A 25,611-nucleotide genomic window follows, 5' to 3' on the forward strand; every position below is an offset into this window, starting at 1 on the left:
AAAAATCAATAACTCTTCTGGCCCCGCCCCCTGGTATCAGGACAGTGTGGCGCTCTGGCGCCCTCTCGCGGTCAGTCTCCGCGCCGCACCCTGCCGCACTTCTGTTTTTCCGCACAAGCGGAAGCAGAGCTCATCGTTTCCGGACACATGGTGCAGGGTGGGCGTGTCCTGTACGCTGATGTAAACACAAAATACGCCTCATCCCCCGTCGGATAAGTCACAGTGGAGCGAATTGACGAGATTAACCCGAATAGCCACAGCTGCTCGGGGAAAACGCTCCGTGTCCGTCGTGTGTAATATGCGCTAGGAGCGCGGACGGACGACGCCATGGACTTCTACATCAACCTGAAGGTGAATTTCAGGGGAAATTCCAAAAATTTCCTCCTGTCGGGATCCGAGACCAAGAGCTGGGAGTCGATGGAGGCCATGGTAAGAGAGATAGATAGAGAGGAGGTGGTGGTGGGGAGCACCGGGCCCGCTCTCAGACAACACCGTCCACAGCGCACGGTCAGCCCGCAGGTGCTGCCGCCTCGATGCCGCTCTCACGCTGGTGATTGTGATTGATGACATTGATGTGCCGACGATCGGAGTGTTGCATTAACCCTTCAGGGAATAGCCTGCCAGCTTCAGGCACGCTGGTCGAGAGACGCTATTGACACACTTTAGCATTCCCATGATGTAACTGAGACGTTTAAAGCTGTGAAGATGTGACTGGCAGCGCAGAGATAACAGAGGGAGGACACACTGCAGTCCTTACACGATTATTATAGTGCTTTGTCGTCATGGAAACACTGTTTACCAGCTCAGCATAACTGGTCTGAGCAGTTTGGAGCACACGGCCTCCATTTGAAATGGTCTGCAGGTAGCTGTGGTGTCTACACCTGAGGTAAAGGGAGGGGAGGACGGGGCTGGTTGCCCCCCTCTTTATTTCAGAAACTGTATCCTGAATAGATCCCCTTTCAACGTGTAATCAAAGCCTGGAGTGTCAGACAGGAATGGAGCGAGCTGACTCTCTTGTCAAATACGTCTACGTGCCCTTGTGACATCCATCCTCGCTGTGGGGTTGCTATAAAGAATTGGAGGTTATCCAGAAAATGAACTTAAAGGTCCAGTGTGTAGGATTTAGTGGGATCTAGCGTTAAAGACAGACAGCAAAACAACTTAACACTGCTCCCTATCCAAGCTTGGATAGGATAAACTACAACTGGTTTGTCCATTCTGGGCTACTGTAGAAACATTGCAATTCAACATGGTGGACTCTGCAGAAGGGGACCAGCTTCCTCTGTAGATATAAAGAGCTCATTCAAAGGAAACAAAGACATAACAACGCTTATTTTTCGGTAATTCTACCCGAATTAAAACATAGTTATGAATATTACAATTACTATATTACTATTTCTGCCATATTCTGTAATCCATTCACAAGATCTTCTAAAATGTTTAATTCCATTGAAATGCAACAACCTAACACATCTTTTGCATTGAAGGACCGGCATGTAGGATTTAGTAGTATCTAGTAGTGTAGTGGCTGATTGCAACCTCCTTGTCGCAACCTCTTCTTCCTGGTGTGAGGGAGAAGTGAAAAACACAAATGACCCTGTCTAGAGCCACTGTTTATTTTGTCCGTGCTGGGCTATGGTAGAAACATGGCTGTAGATATCAAAGTTTTAGTCTGTTTCTAGAGTTCCCTAAATTTTTCACACTGGACCTTTAAGAGGACGTAAATATATGACAATATAAACAATACAAAGACAACCAACCCCAGAAGAGAATGTGACAATCATCCCGACTGGGATTTTTTGCTTGCAACTGAGCTAACTACCACATGTTGACAGTATAAAGAATGGACAGAGCATTAGTGACGTCACCCATAGGTTTCTGAAGCGCCTGTTTGAAGCTGGAGATAAGCAGCACTGGCTGCCACGTTGGCTGTACTGCCTCTTTTGCCTCCCGGCTAGTCTGAAAATGAGCAAAGACATGGATTTTCAGTGGAACTTATTGCGGTTTATGCATAACTTTAAGCCTTAATATAATTTGAACAGGTGAGTTGAAAAAAAAATCACCCTCACTAAAGTCGTCATGAACGGGGAAATTAGCTATAGAGACCAAAACCTTTTTTGTACCAGGCTGTAAACATGTTTATTTCTGCTGTGAGGTTGGACACTTTAACATGGGGACTTATGGAGGCTGACTCACTTCTGCAGCCTGTTTCAAGCAGCCGCTCAGGAAGCTGTGGTTTTTGGTGAACCACGGAGGTTTCCTGCTTGGTTGAAGTCCCATTTCTCTTTCTTCAAACATTTTAATAGTAGTATCATTAATTATGAGAATACTCTCAGCTCTGTCTGCAGGACATGCAGCATTACAGCTGGGCAGATGGTGGCGCAGAGTTAGCAGCGTCGTCACACAAAATTGCTAGATAACTAGTTTGATAAATAAATTGCTGGAAAGTTAAGAAACAATGACCTCATCATTTCCTATTCTCAGTATAACCTTGTATTCATTCGCTCTTATTTGCCTTGTTCGTATTCAGTATTACCAGTTTGGACACCTAAATGTCAAGTGAAACTCCTGAAATGACTCTGTAGGTGACCTCGTTTTTGAACAGCGACCTTAAGGGAGCGAGATCTAATGAATGTGACAACCGACCCTGTTCTCTCCTGTAACAGCACACCAAAACAATACTCCACTACATGTGCTGGTCCTCCATTAAAAATTCTACTTAGGTTAACAGCACTGATGCATTAACTGCTAACAGTTATGTTATTAACAGTTCTTTAATGCATTAATGCCCAATTGTACGACTGTGTTAATGCATGTGTATTTAACACCCCTCCATGAAGCTTGTGTGTTATGTAAAGACAGCTGAGTGTATACAATAAATCCCCCTGCCCAGATGTGCCTGTAACTTGTACATACCTGTGTATACACACCACAACACTAAGTTGGCGTTGCAGTGGACAGACAATTTTTTTATCTGATCGTTAGAAGAGGCTTCAAAGATTGCGGAGATACTTTGGTAAACTATGGTTTGTGGAAGAAACTGCAGCAAATAATCTAACCGTGTTTGTGATTCAAAGTACTTTAACACAAAAGGCTACTGTCAAGTGAATAGTGAATAGTACTTAAATATATTATTATTATTGTGTGTATTTTCCTCACAGATTGTCAGTCAGCCCTCCTAAATATGTCCCCATATGACAGCAGCTCATTGAAGCTCAACAGGTCTTTCTCAGACTTGCCATGACAGGAAAAACACAGGTGGAAGTGATGCCATCACTGAAATGTAAGTCATGTCAGTGAGGCGGCATGCACAACAGCAGAACTGACTCATCTGAATGGAACACAGCCGTCATTAATATCTTATAAACTGTCTTAATTGCACAAGATAAAACAATCTTGATGAATACCACCTGTTCATGAGGGTGTTTGCAAGACTTCACTAGCATGGACCACAGCATCAGCAAGGTAAGATTGCGATTGTGAGTGAAGTGTGAACTTCTTCGGCCTGTTGCATTGTGGGCAAGCTTCGGTGGGGAATCCACTGTAGCACCCGGGCACAATGGACCCCCCTCAGAATCCTGTGGAGAGGAGAAATCATTGAAAGAAATGGGATGGGCATGGGTGCAGGAATACGAGAGCTAAAGAGGACGAAAGGGCTACCAGGGTGTTTCGAGGAATGTTGGGAGTGGCACGGTTAAGGTGTGGTCCTGCTCCTGAAACTCTGCTAAAAGGCTTCAATTGATCATCAGTAACCAACGCCCCCAAACTGTCATACATGGCTATCTGTCAGTTTTCATTCGGAAAATTTGTCCCAAAAAATGACTAAAACAGAACAAATCTATATGTCAATATAATACATGTGAAATCATGTCAATAATTGTTTGGATAATCTTATATTTCTTGGATATTTCAATGAAAGCGTGATTTTTTTGGGGGGGTATGCATGTTTTATGACCAGTGTTGCACCTCTTGAATACATGTGATATTTAAACTGAGCTCACTTTGTAAAGTTTTGCTGTATGGTTGGGAATGGATTCAATTTGATTCATAACAAGAACTACTGCTACCGCTTATTAGAGACAGATACTGGACCTTTGTGTGTAATATGGATATATTGGGCAATATTCTTATACAACATGTATATATGTAAAAAATATAAACATTTTTTGCAGTGATCCCTTTTACCATTTACTATTTTATTATCTCCATGGTTTTAACATTATTATAACATTTTTGTTACCCTCGGTTGCGTTAAAGCTCTGTGTGGATGTTTCAGCAGATTGCTGGTGTTTCATACTTGAAATGATAATTTGGCACACATTTATTGGCACTGTTGTCATCTGTCTTTGTGAAATGAAGCCATGCCTTGGACCATTTCTTCTTCTTCACTATGACTCCTTCTTGTAGTCATGACTTTGACGTCTTTAAACAATGTGCAACTGTCAGAAAAACAAGCCGGCGTCGATGAAAAGAACCTACAAGTTCTGGTTCCTGATTCCTGTCCCTGCTTGGTTGCCACATGTTGTCTACTATATAGAGAAGTTATATATATGTACATCCCTAACCATGATCATGCAGTCAGAGGAGTGCTTGTTGTCTGTGGACAACAGACTCTATCTGAGTCTGTGGCTGTTGTTCACAACCATGCGGCTGATGAGTCACCACAGAGTCACAGTTCAGGCAGATGGACTGTTGTTGAGCTGTCACCCAGCTGTTGTCTGATTCTCTCAGTGCTGATTGGTACACCTGAGGGGGGGTCTAGAGAAAAAAAATGAAATGGAAACCAACCAATAGCAGTAAGTGTGCACAGATAAATAAACCACAAGGTTTTTACCTTTACCATTTTTACTGTTTTGTAACGTTTTGTCATAGGGTTTAGTTTGTGTTTCACCAGGTCTGGTTAACCTGTTGACGCTGGTTCCCTTGAGGGACCCCTTAGTAAACTGACTGAAGTGACATAGTTTATGGATGTCTCATGTTATACTTAAGGAAGAGCGATAACAGACCGGAATAACTGTGTGTTTCTTCACAGCAGCTCAGCCTAAACTAGCAACAGGAGATCATTGCGTGACCATAGACTGTATAAAAAACATGGACGTCGTATCCATGACTCAGAGTGTGGTGGCTCTTGCAGTCGCAATCTTGGCAATCTAGACCAGTGACCGTATAAAGAATGGATGTGTGACATCACCCACGGGGTTCTGAAGCGCCAGATCTCAAATAATCTAAAAATCATCATCAGTGGACATGAGGTGGGCCGAATGAAGCCCGACAAGCCACCTGTCAATAAAAGGGGCCAAGCTGTTAGTTATGCATAACTTTAAGCCTTAATATAATGTGAACAGGTGAGTTATATAAAAATTCACCCTCAGTACAGTTGTCATGAATGGGGAAAGTAGCTATAGAGACCAAAACTGTTTTTTGTGCTAAGCTGTAAGCACGTTTATTTCTGCTGTGAAGTTGGACATTTGAACATGTGGACTTATGGAGGCTGACTCGTTCTGCAGCCAGCCTCAAGTGGACCTTTGAGGAACTGCTGTTTTTGGCACTTCACAGCCACAGAGGTTGCTGCTCAGCAGCTCAGACGGCAGATATATTTCTTGTGACATCTGCTTGACCAATCACGAAAGTACACGCAATTTGCATTGGATGTCGCCCAGATTTTTTTTCCCAGGACTCGTATCCAAAGCAGGTGGAGACCCGTGCTGTTGATATCATGTTACGTTCTGTTTGCCGAGCCTCTGCAGTGGAGCAGTGTAGCACTGATCTAGAAACTGTCAGGGCAAAAGAGCAGGAGAGCTGTTTTTTAATCAGTGTCAAGACAGAAGGTGAAATATGGGCACTGAGCCGTGCACCTTTTGGATTTATGGCCCATCTCTCTCGGCCACAGCAGCCTGGGAGAGTTCATTTGTGTTGAGTGCTGCTGAGTCACAGATTCACTTTGAGTTGTTGTTTTACCAGCGAGAGAGATGCAAGCGGCTTTGGTGTACTCGTTTACCGTTATCTGCTTCTCATCCGGGCATAGATCGCCGAACGATAACGCGCAGCACTTATTAGTTCGTGTCGAAGCATAATTAAAAGAAACGGGGAGCCGGATAAAGCTTCCAGCTGTCAGCCAGTAAAGATGCAGCAGGAGTGTGAAGCTGTGAGCTGCTCCCTGAGCACAGCGTCCTGCTGGCTGAGCAAGGACGAACACGAGCCACAGAGTCTTCTCAGAGGTCACCTTTTCTCACACACACACACAGACGGAGACAAACAGTGCTCACTGAGGCCCTTAGCAACCCCTGCCACATACACACACACACATCTCAGTCACTGAGTTCATCCTAATTCAAATGACTGTTCGGGCTGACATTGAGATCACTGAGTTTATGTCTCTCATCAGCTGACGCATCATTCTGTCCTTATCTGATCTTTCTGTGTGTGTGTGTGTGTGTGTGTGTGTGTGTGTGTGTGTGTGTGTGTGTGTGTGTGTAGGTGAAGCGCTCGTTTGGCCTGTGCAGTCTCCAGCTGACGTATTTCGATGAGGAGAACGAGGAGGTGAGAGACTGTCTGTCTGTGTTTTTTATGTTTTATATCACCTCAAATCAATGTCACCATTTCTTGTTAGTATGTGATTCTTGCTATTCATCTGAATAATCCAGACTGGACATATGAAATGAGCCCATGGCAGACTAAAGGTCTGCAGAGTTAATTTCTTTGTTGTACTCAGGTGGCAGCTTGTGTGAAGGAATTCATTTATCAAACATAACATGTAACGTGACTAAAACTAGGTCTGTTCGTGCCATAATGGCCGGATCGGAAAAAAATGTCAGAATTGGTGCAGCAGAGGCAGAGACACATCAGAGGGACATTTGACGTGTGTTTGGATGTATTAATTTCCGGTTAAACAAACCTTTCTGTTATATATGAGTCTAATAGCTATGCCTGAACCTGAGTGTTTCCGATGTCTTAATAAGTTGAGGTTGATTGGTCAGCTGTCATACTTCTTCAGCCCCCGCCCCTTCTGGATCCATGACCTAACACAGTGAGCATATTATATACTGATATTGAATTACCAGGTATCGTTAGGCTAATTGTTGTCTGTAAACAACCAACCTGTTTGATCTGATCTGTATGAGTGAACTCCAGAGGCCCCAACTCAAGCCATCACTAGTATCTGTCACTAATATGGCAAGTCGTTTTAACATTTATTAGTTACATTTGACTGCCTGGAATTAACCCTTTATAGGGCACTCATTGAAATACTTGGAAATTTAAAATTGGTGGATATAAGAAGATGTTTTCTCTTTTTTGACTTTTTTATTTTTAAGTGTCAATTTTAGGCTGCAAAGTCAAAGAAGTTACCATATACAGTCACTTGCCCACCTAGGGTAAAAAAAATGGAACATTTATTTCCAAATGAACAGTCAGACATATGTCTTACAGACCTTATGACACTTATTTCAACAGATCACGAACATGACAGAGTGTAAAAAATATTAGGGTTGGGGTTAGAGTGGGATCCATTAAAGGCCATAGCCTGACATTTGCTGATTGGCTGGAGTAAGTCACGTGATTCTGCTCCTTTATTGAGAGACGTGGGGCAGTTTTAATTCTAGACATGTAGGCTGTCAAAATCTAGTTACAGATATGTTGAGTTAGAATATCCACTCTAGCCAATAGGTGCAAGCTGTTGACTGCAGTGACAGTGAGTATTCATGCATCTTGTGTGGTTATTTAAAATGTTGTTTCTAGTTTCTTGTAATAATTTAATACCCTAATGCAACTCAGAGGCGTCTCTCTGTAAACCCTCCCTGCCTGGTAAATGTCTTTCAAGGTCCACACCCACACATCTCTTAAATATTTTGTAGTTTACACGCCCAGGCTAAGAAAAACCTCGATGACATCACAGCAACGTCATCAGGTTTATTTTCTCAGACCAGACAAAGCTCCTCCGGCTCCACTGTTTTCACAAGCTGAATATCGCCATGAACAAACATTAAAGGTCGTCCTCTTTCTTCTTCTTCCAGGTGTCCATCAACAGCCAAGGTAAGCAAACATGGTCATAAGACATAAGACAGTTTGCTAAAACCAGAAGAATCTCTCAGATTTGGAGTGTGTCACATATTAATGTTATTTTAATAATGAATGTTTCTGCTTTCATTCCAGTGGAGTATGAGGAGGCATTGAAGGTGAGTTGAATTGAAGCAGAAGTAAAGAAATGTTGTACACCAGAGCACAGAAACAGTGGTCATCTTTTGAGTGGCTGGTAAAAATCTGAACATTCACTGGCTAGGTTTATTTTGCACCCTGCAGTACAGCAGATTTGAGCTCTGCTTGCTCACATTGCCTCTTTAAAATATGACTGTCGTAATGTTTTAATGCCACGTGTGAGACTTAATCTGCATTATTCAGAGAGGTGAAATGAGTCATCCATTCACTTTTGGGTTTGAATCACCGTGGAAGCAGACATATCAAAGAAGAGTCCTGCTACCTGACTCAAACCTGACAGGTCCCAACAGAGTTTCAGGTTGGGTTGAGGCGGTTTGGTTGCAGCACAGGTGACTGGACAGATAAAAACGTGTTGCCTTTGCTCAGACCCAAACTTAACTCCTGTGCACCTTAAAAAAAGTTTACCTTGGTCATACTGGATTCTCCCGGATTGGTTTTAGTAGGACAGATTCTCTTAGTTTGCTCTGTTGGCAGTTGTCAGAGAGGAAAACTCTCGCAAAGTATTGTTGTTGTTATCAGAAGAAAGCCGCAGCTTGTTTGAGAAATTGATGCAGAAATAAAGAGCAAGTGAGACTAACCCGTTTACTCGTTTCCCCAGAGTGCAGCGAGGCAGGGGAACAGACTGCACATGAACGTGTACGAGACTCGGGGCCAGCCGGCGAGGGTTGCCACCACCAAAGCCAGTGGAACAGAGCCCAAGAGGGGCTTCAGACCCCCACAGCACTGCCCGGCTCTGGCCCAGGTGGTCAGCCGCAAAGTCCAGGCTGCAGTCCCAGAACAGGGCATGGTAAGACCACGAAACACACACACAGCCTCTCATATCTTTGCCCATTTCTCTGCCACAGTATTTCTGCTGCTGCTGATGAGATTTTAACATATTTTGAAAATGATACATTTCACCACTGTACTCCAGTACTGTTGTTGTTACAAGGTTCATAAATTCATTCACCCCCTTAAATTAGTAGTGTTTAATTACGCCCTTGATTGGTAACTGATGTAACTGATTTATCTAGGTTATATATGCGAAAATAATATCATATCATTATGACACTTTCAGTAGACAAATAGTTTAATGAATAAAACCACAAGTGATCAAAGGGAGTAAAAAAAAGTAGATAAAATACCACGTATAAATTCAGCCTTAATCACTGTCGGGGATATGAGACTAGGCAGTACACCACTAACGTGGTTCTGATCTTTATTTCACATTAATGTAAACATTGAAACTTTTCCGGAGAGCCGATTGGTTAGTTTTTCTCCATGGTGTAGTGTTAGAAAAGTAGAAATTGCAATATCAAACGAGAAGCAATTCTGATCCACAGAGAATACGTGGCTGTTGATTTTCAAAATAAAACACCCTGTGCAGACTTCACATTGTTCAAACACACAAAATAGTAACAATTTAACTACACAGCATATTTACTCATGGTAAATAAACTGAGGAAATCTGACCAAATCTGAACAAAAAGTTGACAGTTGACAAAGTCTGGCGGGTGAAAAGCTGAATCCTGGTGGGATATGAAGCCACATGGAAATCAAAGCAAAACGATGATGATGAGGAGGGTGATGATGATAAAACCTTTTCACTGTGTCAGTGTGTAACGGCCACACATTTTTACAACTGGAGAATGTAGGAATAACATCAGTGATGAATAAAAATGTTCAAGAATGAGCATTATTCTTTTTCTTATTGGTTTTTGTCAGAGCCACAGAGAGCCAGTGGAGTCACGTGATTATTATTTCTGTTATTTACAACAATGATGATGAAGATGTAAATCGGCCGGTTTGACTTCTCTCTCTCCGTAAAGCAGGTCATCATGAAAGAAATAAAGGGAACCAAAGAAGAAGACAAGACTCCTCCCGCCTGGTTCACCTCCTACATGGAGAAGGTAAGAACAGCCTGGTGGAGGTCACATGGAGGAGTTTTGCTGTTTTGACGGACTGACTGAGATTACTTCCTTTTTATCCTTCCAGTTTAAGGACCAGGTGGTTCGCGAGGCGGTGGAGAAGATCTGCCGGGAGTTCTCTGGACAGTGCTGCATCCACAAGCCCCTGGGGGGAGGAGGCGGAGGAGGTGGAGGAGGAGGAGGAGGAGGAGCAGGAGGAGGAGGGGGAGGTAGAGGGGAGGCAGTAGGAGGTGCTGAGGCCCAGCAGGTACCTGAGGTCTCCTCCTCCACTCTGCCTGGAGCTCCAACCTCTTCCACTCCTCCCTGCTCCTCCTGCAGGGGGCAGACCACCGGAGGAGGCTACCAGTGCAGGTATGTGTTGTCTTTTCATTCACTAAATAGTCACACAGATTTCTACTCTGCCATTTTTTTGACTGCTGTTCAGCTGCTGTCAATTGTCAGGCTTGCATCTATATGTAACAGATAGTGTATATATGAATTTTAGGAGTTTGTTTGTGGAGATGTATTGCTAATTCTCCTGTTGGGTGCCATTAAACCATTGTAGAAGAAGAGAACACCACTCAAAGCTCAAACAATGCAAACAAACAAAATGTGATCAAAAGTTCTGGGATATTTTTCTTGGCAGTCTACAGTAACATGCACAGTATTGCATGCTTCTTGATGATTAGAAACGTACCACGATTGGGGAAAATACAACCTCTGATATTTTCCGTGTTTGTTGTTTTTGTCAGAAATGGCAGATATGTTTTGTTTGTGTGATCAGTGGAGTCACAGCGACCGTCACAGGCTTTACTGTTGAGGAACTATTCCTCATTCATTGTGCACATAGATGCGATGTCTACATACATACAACTTTTACACCAACTTTTTTTGGCGTTTCCACATTAAAAAGTCATTTAAACTGCAAAAATGTTTCACATTAAAAGCCTTCCAGCAGCTCAAAGGCCACAGTACCTCACAGGCTTTTAATATGAAACATCTAGTGTCAGTCAAAGTTGATGTTAGTATAAATAACAGCCCACCACAGCTATCCAACATTATGTCTGTCTTCATTTAAAAATCATTGTATATGTCCTTTTTCTGTGAGACGTCTACCCTCTCCTCTCCTCTTCTGTAGACTTAACCACTTTAACTCTAATTTAACTGTTCAGACAGTAGAGAAGTGTCACATCATCAGTAAATAACTTTAGAATCATATTGAAATTGCTCAAGGGCCCAGGAATATTTGGTTTTGGTACCTTGAATGTGCTTAAAAAGTGCTAGAATTTTCCACTGTAGTGATATCACTTGAGGACATTTATCAGACTTCACACAGCTCCCTCTGGAGACACTGAAGGATTTTTTCCTCACATGCAGTATTACTGGCCAACACCTAGAAATAATCAGAGGCATTTCCTCTCATAATGCCCGGACATAAGCTCTATATCAACCTTCTCCTTTAAGAAACTGAAAAGAAAGGTCTTAGTTTGTATGGGCCGATGTAGATTTAGAAATTCATGATCACCATTAATCAGGATGTAATTTCCCTTTTGTCTCCCCCCCTTCTCTCTCTCTCTCACTCCATCTTTCTTTCATTTCGGTTTCGTTTCCCGTCCTCAGTGTGTGCACCGCCTGTACTCTGTGCGAGCCCTGCAGTTTCTCTCATGATCCCAGTCACAACCTGGTGAGAGCCAGAACTCCTCTGTCCATCCCAGAGCACGGATCTCCTGCCCCGGACCACAGCAGGTTTGTTACTTTAAGACTGCTCCCATATTTTAGAATTTGTTTAATATGAAATATTGTCTATGTTTGTAGGCATTGCTCTGAAATATTTAACAAAAGCCCAAACTTACTTTTCAGCAGATGTTGAATTATCTGTGTTTTGACACCAAGACCCTCAGTTTTAATAAAGATACATCATTAACATATTCAGTAAGAACTAAAGAGATATAAAATGTTATTATATAAGTATATAAAAGTATCAGTAAACTTGTACTAAAGTATAGTACATGAGTAAATGTACCTGGTTACAGAACTACAACCAGACTGTAAGCCAGTAGTGCTAACTGTTATTGTGTAATTGTGACTGATTGTGGGGAATAAATTGCCTTGTTGACTATCTTCCTATCCATACATCTGATCTATCATAAATAAATTGAACAAACCTCAGCATGATGAGAACTACCTAAAACAACAGAGACCATCTTTGGGAACAATTTATGTGACTTTTTTAATTTTTCTGTTTTGACAATCTGCTTACATGAAAGGGGCAGAGATTAAGACCTATACCGCAACCAACCACCATGTGGTGATTGTTGTTTTGACTTTTTGCATGGTTGCTTTCTTTCAGGTTCTACAGACGAGGTGACCGCAGTTTCCGGAAGGCGGAGAAGCAGCGACTGAAAGCAGAGAAGCGCCTATTGAAGGCTGAGGTCAAAGAAATCCGTAAACAGTTGAGGATGGAGAGGCGGGGCATACAGTGGAGCTCCTCCCACAGAGATGGAAGCTCCTCCCCTGTTCTTCTTCAACCTCGAGCCACCCAGCACAACAGTCCTGAGTAAGAAAATATACATTTCTGCTTGAGTTCATCTGACAGGGTTTAGGGTACAACTGACAACACTGTTTACCAGTTGCACGTTCCATATATAGATTCCTTTAACAACAACTGATGAAACATAAATAAATAAATATTATGTCTCGCCCAGGCGTCCGAAGCGACCCTGTCCCCTGGTGGTTCCAGCCATGACTGCTGCATTTCTAGACGAGAACCTTCCTGATGGGACCCGACTGCGTCCCGGGACCAAATTTATCAAGTACTGGAAGATGAGGAACACTGGAACAATCAGCTGGAGCGCTGATACAAAGGTAAAAAACTCCAGTTCATTGAAATAAAAAAGGTTTTATCCTCTTGGGAGCCCAGTTGTGATTTCATGGAAAGCTTCAGGTGTCTTTTTCACCTGAGTGTGCCATTAGAGGAAAACAATGATTTTACAATGGAGTAGGGTTATCATCTGCAGAGCGTGAATGGACTAAATTATGTACAAACATCCAAATATTTCCTCAGCAAAACAGCATTTGATACAATGTGGGCTAATATCAGGGTACATAGAGAATAGTTTTGCTTTTGAAATATGAGCCCTGTGCGCCACCAAGTGTCTTCTGATAAAGAGAGACCAAGTCTTCCTCCCATGCTGTTCTAAGCCAGCGTGGATGCGATCCAACACCATGTTATAAAGAGCTGAATTTTTAATATTTTTTTAAAGTGGATTTACAGAGAGGACTCTATAAACAATGGTCAGAACTGTTGATTTGAAGAACAAAATGCCTTGCTTGAAGATATCTGAAAAAGTTTGACCTAGGAAGACTTCACACTTCACTTAGCTGCTCAGAAGACGCCAAGCTGTTGCCTATGAAGAGGTCTTTAAAGCGCATAATACCCTTCCTGTGCCATTCCTAAAAAACAGAATCCTGGCAGGATGGTTTAAAAAGATGGTTCAATGCAATAGGGCTCAGGAAATCCAAAATATTTCCTAAATTGTGCCCAAATTTTTAAAGAATGTTTAACCACTGGATTTTTTAAGGATTTGAGTGAAGGAAGTGGGAGTAGGGATCCAAGAAATGCAAGAACTGACATGTATTATCATCCGACTGTAGCTCTATCTCTACCCTGTCAGGGCAGTCAGGTTGCCTGTAGTAAAAAGACCAAAACTCAAGACGTCTTTATACTCTTTGATGCTTTTTCATTGAAAACAACTGCTGGAAATAATTGTTTTCCATTTAGTTTTTAATAGTTTCAGTTTATCTTCACTTTGTGGAGGCAGTCATGTAGACAGTCTCAGTGAACACATACACCAATGCCTTATGTCTGCGTGAAAACATTTGACCAAATTGACTAAAAAGACTATAAAACAGTTTTATGAGTTAATAAACAACATGTTAGAAGAAGCTTTAGCATGTGTTGTGTATGCAGAGCTAGGTGTGTGGTTCCCTGCTCCATATTCATTCTAGCTGATGATGGGTGGCCACCTTCTTAATCCCATCCCGGATGAGACCACATTTATGTTACGACCCAGCTTGTGCAGGGAAAGGGAAGTAACATAAAACAAAATGTACTTGGTAAAATAAATTATACAAATTATACAAACAAAAAAGGGGTGAGGTAAACTATGAGGGAAACAAAGGGCGAGCAGATTCTTTTCAAACCAAGTGTGGTAAGTGTGCATCATACGTAGCCTTGTTTTTTCCCTGCAGCTGAAGTTCATGTGGGGAAACCTGGCGGTGGGCTCCGGGGACCGTTGGAGAGAAGTGTCTGTTCCCTTCCTGCACCCAGGACAGGTGAGACGGTAATCTTTACAAAAGTACCTTCTTGTTTTTTCTTTGTAGCACTAAATCATATTATTATCTGCACTGTGTCGTACAGTAAGTCAATGCTTTCTTGATGGTTCTCTTTGTGCGTCCAGGTTGGCATAGTGAGCGTAGCGCTGTGTGCTCCCACTGTGGAGGGCTCTTACACCTCCCACTGGCGTCTGGCTCACGCTGGAGAGCAGTTTGGACCCAGGGTCTGGTGCAGTATCGTGGTCGATCCTCTGGCCCCAGCGCCTATGATGGCTGATGGGATACTAGTGTCACCCTGTGTCACACCGCAGGTAGAACAAATGAGTGAAAACATAAGTGATAGAAATGAGAGTGTTAAAAATGACATGGTGAATAAATGAACTAGGCGCACACGTGGAGATACTGCAGAGGTGTGTGTGTGCATATGTAAATGATCTGATCTCATCTGCAGGGTAAGAACCCTGTGGCAAAGGATGGAAAAGCCTGTGCAGCTTCTAGGGAGCAACCGTTAATGTCAGTGGACCAAGAAGAGTACTTCATCCCCTCAGTTGACCTGCTCACTGCACAGGTAAGAGTCTGCAGTCGTCACACACTGCATACAGGCTGCACTGCAGCTAAGTGTGTTATTTCACATTTGTAGGGACGCACTGATCTAACCAGTCCGCCGATACCTAAACTGATCTGACACCAGGACTTTTTTCCCAAAAAATTCCAAAATGTAAAATGTATAAAACCCTCTGTGTGTGACCTGACGAGGATGATCGTACACTAATATGCTTTTTAAGCTTGGGCAAATGAATTTCTAAAGTGTAACACACATAACATATTCACAGCAAAATATACTTAAAGTACCAAAAAAGAAAAGTGCTCACGGTTGGGTGATATGTCATCCCAGCAATCAAAGAATTATTCACAATTCTCTCCCACAAAACAAAAACTTCTCTGCTCTCACTCAATCTGCCCTTAAAACCAGCCAGAGCCGAAAGAAACCGACTTCGCTACATATATATAGTGTAATACATGAACTCATGAACTGTCAAGAAAGGCAATGTCCTTACGCCTGTTTTCCTTCATAAACTGAAAAATCCAACTGTACACCTACAGTTTCTCTCTTTTGGCAAACTAAGCTTAGTTGCCATGTGAACTCATCATAAAACACACCATTCAAATACGACAGAAACAATAAAAACAATAACACTCATCAAAACGTATTGGTTAGTCTTTCCACTGTTCCAACAATCTGGTTTGGCTGATAGAATCCTCACTTCACTGTGTGAGAGAGTGAAAATATTGTGGTAAAATGTTTTCGTTAAAGAAGTCTGGTCAGGTGGCTTTGAAGAGAATGTAGATAACAGCTTCGCTCACTGTCGGAAAATGACTGTGACGACAAAGTAAAGTGGTAAAAATATTCAAGGTATAGCGTACACTTAAACTGATTTTTTATTTTTGTTTTTTTATGTTTTGCTGCAGCAGCACATTACTCATGAGTGAGCTGTCAATCAAAACATGATCTGCTACACCTTCATCGACTATAGAAATGGTCTATACAATGACATTAGCTGTTTTTAACTTATAAACATTTATTTTTATTCAGATATTTGTGGATGTCATTCAACTTTTATATCATGTATGGAAGTGGTGAACACGGTATCAGCAGTAAGCCAACGTGATAAATTTATCTGAGTCACGTTGAGTCTCTTTCTTATTTCTTACGTTTTATCGATTTAATTATGGTGTCCCACACAGTTTTAAACAGGATAACCTGGCTTTTAATCGCTAGGATGGTTTAAACTTTTCCCATAATGCAGTCTGTTGTTGTTCATCTCCCAGGATCTCCTGTCCTTTGAGCTGTTGGACATCAACATCGTCCAAGAATTGGAGAGTGTCCCAAACAACACCCCTGCTGGTAAGAAGACTTCCTATGGTGGTCAGGAATAGAGTGATGCTGCTGTTTTCTATTAACCATGCACACGTCTGATATATTTACAACACACCTGGTCAGTGACTCAATGATAAACTGACCTGAGTTCAGTAAATGTCTTCTCTCCATGTAGACATGACTCCGTGTATGTCCCCTCTGCCTCAAGACGGCCACCTGCAGGACAAGGGCAGCCCCTCTTTGGGTCTCATCCAGGAAGAGACTGAAGTCATCAACAGCATCATGGGTATTTGAGTTTCCTTCATATATTTGATATAAAATCAATATTGTGACCCCGCCCCCTATAGTGCACACATGAGGTCTCTGGTCTGTCTACCTGTTACTGGTCCTCAGATGTCCCTCATGGTACTGGACCTGGAGCAGAGGGTGGAGGAGTCCCGGCTCAGGAAGAAGGGGAGGACGACATCAGCGGGACTCAGTTTGTTTGTGAGACTGTGATTCGCTCAATGACCCTGGAGGAGGCCCCTGACCACGCCCCTCTGAGAGGGCCCCGCCCAGGAACAGGTAAAGGTCAGTCAGCAGGGGTTACAGGTCTGAAGCTGTCCTGTCCCAAAACTATATGTCCACATAGATCTATGCGGGGAAATGCATTGAGACGTTTGTTTGGACCTCAGACAGACACAGAATGAGTATTTGTGAGTGCGACAGACAGTTTGCTAGAATCATAGCAGGTAGATTATCTTGGAACACTGTATGTCTGCTGATCTTTTCCCAGGTGATGACTTTCCAGAGTTCTAAAATCCTGTGTCTGAGTATTATGAACTGCTGTGCAGTGTTTGAGTATTTGAGTGAGAAATAAATCCTGCACAATCCTCTTTGAATAGTGATGGGACTTTAATATTTATTGGTCTTTATATATACATTTATTCTCTTACTGATTCTTGATCAGTTTTGGGTGTGGTAAAACTATTGTGTCATCTCGAAGTCTGAGCACAGTGTAGCCGCGGTAAAAAAAAAAAAAGGCATGCTGATGTTATTATAACAGGATATTTACCCTCGGAGACAGACATCATGCTCTGTTTGCCATGTCTTAATTTTGTTGCAAGTTCCTAGCAGCGTAGAGGTTGACGTTATTGTAATGCATTAGTCATAAAATCATGTCAGCATTCATTAATAGGAGTTGATAAGTGCTGAGGCACATGACTCTGATGGATCACCATGGTTTGTTTTGACCTCTTAATGCGTTACCTGTCATCTTGTTCCCATAATGAGTTTTATGAATGACTAAAATATCCAGGTACAATCAAATCCAGCTCACTGGGCTAGTCAAACTCTATGTTTGCATGCTGTCTGCATGTTTGCATGTGGTTATAAGAGAAAAGTGTGACCATGCAGTCTCTAACCGTGGACTTGCTGTTTGCTCTCAGTGGTGCGTCTGGCTGCTCAGGGCGGCTCCTCCTCCTCTTGTGTGAAGAGTAAAACGTTGAAATCAGAGGAGAGTCCCGACAGCAGCCCCAGCAGCTCTAAAAATGCCCTGAAACCACCGGCTACGCTGAAAGCTTCCCTCCCTCCCCCGCTGAAAGCCTCCCTGCCTGCCCCCCTGTCTGTGGCCTTGACCCCAGGACCCGGCCCCAGCTCAGCACCCACCCCGCTCCATGCTCCGACCAGATCCACAGCCACAGGTGACTTGAGCGGTTGAGACTGCGTTTGACCCTAGATCGTAACAACAGTTCTTAGAGAGAAGAGGCAACTGGCTAGGTTATAGATTTCACCTCTCATCCCAGAGGACTTGTTGACTTGTTGGTGCTTCATAGCTAAGACTTGAGTCTTATGACTCACAAAACAATGACATGGTTTGTTGCATGAGCCTGCTGGTTGGAATCACGCAGACAAACATAATTGACATCCCTGACTTATAGAACATTCACACAGATCACTGAGGGACTGAAGAGCAGGAGGCTTTTTCCATCTCTGATAATATTTAGTCCATTTGCAGTAATGACTCCAGAATCAATAAAAATGGGAAGACATGGAAAAGAACTTTGACTTGTTGTCCAACTCAACATGTTGTAAAACTAATCAGTCCTATTGATTCTGACTGAGACAGATGAAGCTGGAGACTCTGGTATCTTTTCTGAATATGCACAACCTTTAGTTGTCCACGTGAAGCTGACCTCAGGTTGTTTCATCAATAAAGCCTAGTTCAGCTGAGTTGGTCCAATTTCAAGTTACTTCTTATCCAGTTTTAGTCCCATTTATGACAAAGTAACAATGAACTGAAGAGCTGTCAGACATAAAGCCAACAATGAGACACTTGAGTTTCCTGACCTCCTGATTAAACTGGTATTGCTCTTGACTTTAAAATGAGCAGTTTTTTGGAAAACGTGTACATTTCCTTTCTGAAAGTGATCGGATTGATATCTAGCTCATGTCGGTGCGTTCAAGTACAAAGCTGGAGAGCAGAAAAGAAACAACTTTGTCCATACACCTCCCGACACCTCTCATTAATGAAACCAACCCAAACCAAAATCTGTGTTCATGGACCAACCTGGGATGTAGTCATAGACATTGTACAGAGGTGCTGGAGTTAGACAAAACTATATTTATCAAGAAATAAGTCCAAATCCTTGGCTGTTATTGGTCCCTGGGCCGTACTTTGGACATCCCTGATTTACAGGGGTACTGAAGGACTAATGCACTGAGAGCTTGTGACAGTCGTAATGTTAAACACCGACACTCTGAGCTTCTAGTCCAGGCAGTGTCAGCTCTGTAGATCACTAAAGGTTGAAAATGAGCAGTTGAAGGACAACAAATTAAAACTATAATCTTGTCCATAGAGTTCAAAAAGTTTTAAAAGTTTACCTGCTGGTGAATTGTGGTGGAGAATATATATCTGTATCTGTCTGTGAATCAGCTTTCTTGATCACCATCACAGGCGAAGGTGAGGAGTCCCACATGGAGAGAGAGAAGAACCCAGAGGAGGTCAAGGAGAACGAGGGAGAGGAGAAGAGAGAAGGGACGAGGAGTCGCTCCTCCTCCACCTCCTCAGAGGATTACATCATCATCCTCCCTGACTGCTTTGACACCAGTCGGCCGCTGGGGGAATCCATGTACAGGTACGTGACTTCAGCAGCAGTCGCTGTTCAGTTTGTGTTGTCATGGAAATTAAAAAATAGTTACACATACAACGAACAGGCAAGAATATATTTGATTTATTTCCTCCCTTTCATTCTCCCATCGCAGCTCTGCTCTGTCCCAGCCGGGTGACATCCCAGCCAAGAGCCCAACAGACACAGAAACCCCGTCTCATGACCACTCGGGAGGCTCCACCCCTGACGGTGAGCTGGGTGAGGCAGACGAAGCTGTGGCGGCTCCAGGGACGGGGGTGTCGGGCACAAGCAGCGCCAACGACATGCTCTGCACGTCTCAGACGCTGGACGATGAGCCGCTGACGCCCGAGGTGGTGGCACCGCCTAAAGCCATCGTCACACCCAGGTCAGTATGAAGGGTGGGACACAGACACAGCGGTGTGGACGTACTGAACATTCTCAACTGCAGGCCTTTATTTAAAACAGGCTAGTATTAGAGACCTGCCTTCATTTCTTTTGTCCTCTGTTTTCGAAGTATGTTTTATGTTTTTCTGATCTCTGTTAATGCAAATTCATCACTTCCTTTCTTTACCATCTTGCTCTCGATGTTGTACAGTCCAGAAAGCAGTGGAGAAGCAGATGTTGACGCTGCTGTTGCCAGGGAAGGCACAGAGGGCTCTGAACTGTACCAAACTGAAGATGGTGAGCACGTTGCTATATTGCTGCAAATTAAATAGCATGCCACGCTGGCAGCTCTGCACGGGTTCTTCTAATTCATGTGATACTGCAATAGATTTCATAGACGTTGAGCGATATAAATTTAGATGTGAATACAGTTTTATTTTGGAGTTGAAGATAATGCTGTTGTTCCACAGCCTCTGGTCCTGAGCAGACTCAGACAGATACTAAAGCTACTGAAGACACAGAGGAGGACAACCCTGAGGACCCCAGGTCTCTCACACACACACACACACACTGCTTTCTCTTCAAAGTCAGCATTTTCTGTATGGCTCGCTGATGTTAAATGGTGTCAAAGTTCACCAAAGTTGAACTTTGCCATTCAATTGACCTGTTTCCATTTTGAACCTAACCTCTATATTGTGCCTTCTCAGGCACCCTGGCATCACCAGTGGCTTGGTCAAAGGGGCTCTGTCAGTTGCTGCTTCTGCCTACAAAGCTCTGTTCACAGGACAAGGCCCCGCACAGGTCAGTTTATATTAGTTCATATTCAGTCTAATTTCATAGCTTGTGTCTTACATCTGTTTAGTTCAACACTTGGGATGTCCCAGAGTATGTCGATCAATTCAGATCTAAACTTTAAATTATGGATAATATCTGTTTATCTGTCCTATGACAAGGAGATGCTTCAATATTTTTTAGGGGTACTGTGGCAAATTATCTGCTGGAGTAAACATCTTTAAATTCAGTAGAACAGAACAGCGCTGCTAACGTTTGCCTAAACTCTGGTAAATAGAAAGAAATACAAAGGATTCATCTGCATAAAAAGATATATCAGTTTTTATACATGTTCCTAAATTGTGTATTTTTAAGTGTACTTGTGGAATATCAATCAAACCCGCTTTTATTGTGAGATTATTAATCAAAATGTTAAGAGTGTTTGTTTCTGCAGATGTACTGTAGCTCCTTCTACACAACTGGATGTGTGGCATGTGTTGCTAAACTTGGTAGTAAGCCAGCTAGCCAGTCATGCTAACATTTGCAGCTTGCAGTAAAGCAACATTCACATGTTTCATTTATATTTCTGATTTAGAAAGACACAACCGTCTAAGCTCTTTGTATACAGCAGGGCTGCCCAAAGTAGCGCCTGCGGGCCAAAGTTAGCATGCTTTAAAGTTTGATTTGGCCCGCCAGTATAATTTCCAGTAGAATTCAATACAGTAGGTGTTTTGTGTTGGCCGGCGGTCAACCATCAACATGTAACTAAATCCAAAGCCATAGTTATGGCTGCTATGATTGGACAGTTGCTGTCCAGGGGAGGGCTTATGTGAATGGTCATTTGGCATTTTGGTTGTCTATAATCTGTACAAGTTTTATTGGATTGATAATTTCTTGTTCCTGTGCAGCCTCCAGTGGATGCATCCACCCAGGACACCATGATGGCCGTTCTAGTGGAGATGGGCTTCGGGGACCGGCCACTGAACCAGCGGCTGCTGAACAAATACAACTACAACCTGCTGGATGTGGTCAACGAGCTCGTTCAGATGACCGACAATGACTGGTACTCTACACGCTACTGACGAGCGAGAGAGGAAGGAGTGTAGGAGGGAGGGGGGGGAGAAGGAGATGAAACACAATAAATTAAAAGGAAAAAAGAGGAGCATCTGCTCTGATTGGATGGAGATCAATCTTCTCTATGACCACACAAGGAGACATTTCATCAAGCTTTCTGGGATAACACTTTCCCACTGTCTGTCTGTCGTGTTACTTTCAGCTCCGGCTTTGATAGTGGCAAGGCAGCAAGGAGAGATGAAGAAAGACACATGTTCCTATAGTGTCAAAGGTGCTATGTGTAGCATTTGGCATTCTAAAAATGAAGACCACATATCCCACGAGCCTCACTGCAGCCTGCAAAGATGGCATTGATCCAGTAACAGCAAATGTACCAACATTGTGATTTGTTAGCGCTGAAATGCTACACATAGCACCTTCCTGCTTTGCCCTTTCACCCAAGACAGTGATGAAGTACAAAGCAGCGAGATAATGTCAAGTATCCACATCTGCACTGAGAACAGAAGTGAGGAGATCCACATCACCGGTCACGATTAATCAAAACATGTTCGCATGCTCTTCAGTCACAGGTTGAACATCCACATGGAAGTTACGGTGTGGCTCAGAGCGCTGATATACTTGCTTTTAACTGCGTGTTTGTGTGAGCATGATGGTTCTTCCATTCTGCTGGTGTAGCTCATGAACAGGAAGACTCTGAACAAACCACAGTAACAAAGATGAAAGTCTATGAATAAAAACGAATGATCGATTCATAGAGTGTCACCAGTTACCCAAAGTTCTGAATGAGGATTTTCCAGTGTTGGACTCAACCTGACTCAAACCTGTCACTTCTCCCACTCGGTTCCAGTATGAAGGAGAAACTACACTGGCCATTAAACTAAAAAGTCCTATGTAGTGGCAGAATTTAGTTTGTCCCTTCTGGGCTGCTGTCGAAAACAAAATGGTGGACTCCATTGAAGAGGACCTGCTCCCTCTTTAGATAAGAATATATATATACATATATATATACTTGCACTGGGGCCACTTATCCACACATCGCTGTTGGTAAAAAGCAAGTATATCACAAGCCTTGGAGCTTAGTACAAAGTGATTATCTGTGCTCATTTAGGTTAAAGTATTTTAGTTTATGGCTGCATTATTGTTATTTTTATTATTATTGTTGTTGTTTTATAACTTGCTCATGCTCATATCACTGGAGTATATATAGGGTTTCCACACACCTCTTACTGTACTGTATGCATAACCTGCTGTAGATGAGTATATAACTACTGAGAGAAGATAAACATTCCCTTATAAACTTTGGATTTGGAGATATTATTTGCACTTAAAAACGTACAGGACACAGGGACCATTCATTCAGCATATTTTCCGAATATTGAACTTTAACACATGTTCAGCCTTACTTTTAAGCATCTTCACTGGACCTTGTTGTTGTCTTGAACATGTTAGCTGGCTCTTACAATAAGGAATCTGTGTTCCCTAAACCTTCTGGTCTAAAGGACTGGACTAAAGGGGTCAGTATGCTTCAAACTAACTTTGCTCTTTAGTCATAGTTGTTGGACTCTTTTTCGGTTCTGTCATCTTGTAAGATAAGATAAGACTTGTTTGGTTCGTTTTAAACAAACTTTAACAAACAGTGTGTTCGCCTGTTAGGTTTGCTTTTTTCTATAGGCAGTGAAAAATGAGGGTCTCTGTCTGGCTCCAGGCTAATTGTAATGCATGCACCTCAGCATGAGAGTCTGGGGATTTAAAACAGCATGTTGAGCACATCCGGGAGTTCCTCATGAAAGAGTAAACAGTATTATGAAATTATGAATCCTGTTTCTACTTGGTTGTTGTTGTTGTTGTTGTTGGGACAGTTGCTAATGATGCAAGATGACATCATCAAATCCAATAAATGAGTCGCCTGTCAGTCCATATGACTTCACAATAACAGCTTTTGGTTGAACACGAAACAGACCAGAAAAAGTTCTAACCCTAACCCTAACCCTTCTAATCTGCTTTTTGTCCTTAGTCGGGAACAAATGAACCAAACTACAGGTGTGACATCAACCTTAAACTGTAGTTTGAAGCATACTGAGGACTCTAGTTTGGTATTAGTCTGTTTCTCTTTTGTTCTTTGAACGTCACGCGTGACACAGAGCTCAGCCCGAGACAAACAGCTGCTTAAAGTGACTGTATTTAGTCGAGTTAGATGGGTTAAGTTTAATGACTTCAAATAGTACTGAGCTGAGTTAAATCCCTTCAGCAAAGCTCAGTTGTTTCCACATCCTTTTGTCACTCCTCGTCATCTGGTGTGTGCTTCTTCGAAGTGGTCAGGTGTGGGGACTGATACTCCTGAAGGACGTGTACTTCCTTTGGTGGAGCACTTTAAGAGCACGTACAGTAACAGTAAGGTCATTCCAAACTTAAACTGGGGGGAAAAAACAGTGTGTAACAATGTGAAAATGTGTTTTTTTTTCCACTACACAAATGTGCGAATATATACAGAACCTGCTAGTTGGAAGCAATGACAGTTGACTTCATTTGTTTAAGTTAAGAGTTAAGATTGTTTTTGCTTCGAATGCTTGAAAGCTGTTTGGAAATGTAAAAAAAAAAAAAAAAAAATAGAGCTGTGGATGTTGTATTTTTAGGCTTATTGTGTGGTGGTTACATTTGCTCTGCTGTATGTGTGTGTGTTAATGTTTTCCTTTGTAAAAAGAAATGTTACCAGATTGATTGAAGATTGTGTTTTAGTTTGCCAATGAGAGGATTTGAACGATTTTGGGGTTGGAGAAATCATTTTAAAAAACAGCACTTGTAGGGTTATTATTAATGTCATGCATACATAATACATGAATCTGTGGTCCAAAAAAAGAGTTTAGAGGTGTTTACTCTGCGTTTTTGTTTTTTTGGCCAGGCTGCAAAGTCGAATAAAAACTGCAATGAAGTTAAAAGGAACTGTTCGATATTCAGGGAAATGTATTTGTTTGATGCCGTCTAATTGTCGGCAGTGTATTTCCCATAACGTCGAGTTGCTCCTTTGAGGTTTAGGCGTCAGATTATATCTTAACTGAGCGATTTCCATCTTTGCAGCTCGGCCAAAAAAACAAATATTTAAACTGCTGACAAACTTGACCCAAGAGGACTTTGTGTATATGTGGTGATTTTAATTAGACATCTTCCACTCAGCAGCGCTCATTTTACTAAACCAAAGTTCTCCGAATGAGTTTGAGTACAGTTTTATACACTGTTGAGTTCACACAGCCAGTCTTACTTACAGGTTAACGTGATGATAAGGGGGCTGTGATGATAAATGTTTCCCCACATAATCATAATTAAAACATGTTTTGGTGTTAAAAGTATTTAAAAATGGGAACTTTGACAATGAGACATATATTTTTGAAGGTGTCAGTCTGAGTTCATCTCCTGCTACATATACACAGTTCCTGGGGCTGTTATCCACCATAGTTCACCTAAGCCTTGTGTCATGTATTCCAGGGTTTCTTGTACATCTTGAATCACATTCACTCAACTGAATGTCACCACAGTCCCTTTGAAAAGAGTGTTTCATACCCGCCATCCAGACTCCCGTGTGATGAAATGGACCCTGGCTGAAATGTGTACTTGATGAAGGTGAAGAGTTTCACGTACTGTACTGTATGTCATTTTGCTTTAAATTAACATGTAAGGGGGTGTGAGTACTGGTGAAGTAATTATGGAGGAAGAGAAAAGCTGGATTGTTTAAGCTTTTTTTCTGTGTTGCACTTTATGAACATTGTTATGATGTACAAATCAATCTGTCTCCAATTAAAGTCACTACACTCATGAAGGATTTCTGTTTCATTTTCTATTTTTTTTCCAGTTATGGTAACATTAGGATGGTAGTTTTTAGGTGCCTAATGATATTAACTGTTCATTGCTGATAATATATCTAGTCATACGTACAAGGCACTTTCCAACATGGGTTCAGTTCAGA

General features: G+C 42.3%; 1 protein-coding gene across 5 annotated transcripts; it reads left to right on the forward strand.

Annotated features, from left to right (window-relative positions):
- Positions 1-25,467, forward strand: nbr1b (NBR1 autophagy cargo receptor b). Of its 5 annotated transcripts, none has more exons than XM_019273954.2 (23): positions 1-429; positions 6,478-6,540; positions 8,013-8,031; positions 8,152-8,174; positions 8,813-9,001; positions 10,026-10,103; positions 10,189-10,472; positions 11,721-11,846; positions 12,451-12,657; positions 12,806-12,965; positions 14,352-14,435; positions 14,561-14,746; positions 14,887-15,003; positions 16,266-16,341; positions 16,490-16,600; positions 16,708-16,884; positions 17,742-17,996; positions 19,250-19,430; positions 19,558-19,809; positions 20,020-20,105; positions 20,279-20,354; positions 20,516-20,609; positions 21,488-25,467. In XM_019273954.2, the coding sequence occupies exons 1-23, from the start codon at positions 328-330 to the stop codon at positions 21,659-21,661; spliced, it is 3,120 nt and encodes a 1,039-aa protein (XP_019129499.2). In that variant the 5' UTR covers positions 1-327; the 3' UTR covers positions 21,662-25,467. The 5 variants fall into 5 exon arrangements, with proteins under 5 accessions (XP_019129499.2, XP_019129498.2, XP_019129500.2 ...); XM_019273953.2 differs by having other exon boundaries at positions 2-429; positions 10,023-10,103; XM_019273955.2 differs by having other exon boundaries at positions 2-429; positions 10,023-10,103; positions 16,708-16,878.
- The last annotated feature ends 144 nt before the right edge of the window (positions 25,468-25,611 follow it).

Source organism: Larimichthys crocea, chromosome XII (assembly GCF_000972845.2).
Source record: "Larimichthys crocea isolate SSNF chromosome XII, L_crocea_2.0, whole genome shotgun sequence".
NCBI classification, from domain to species: Eukaryota; Metazoa; Chordata; class Actinopteri; family Sciaenidae; genus Larimichthys; species Larimichthys crocea.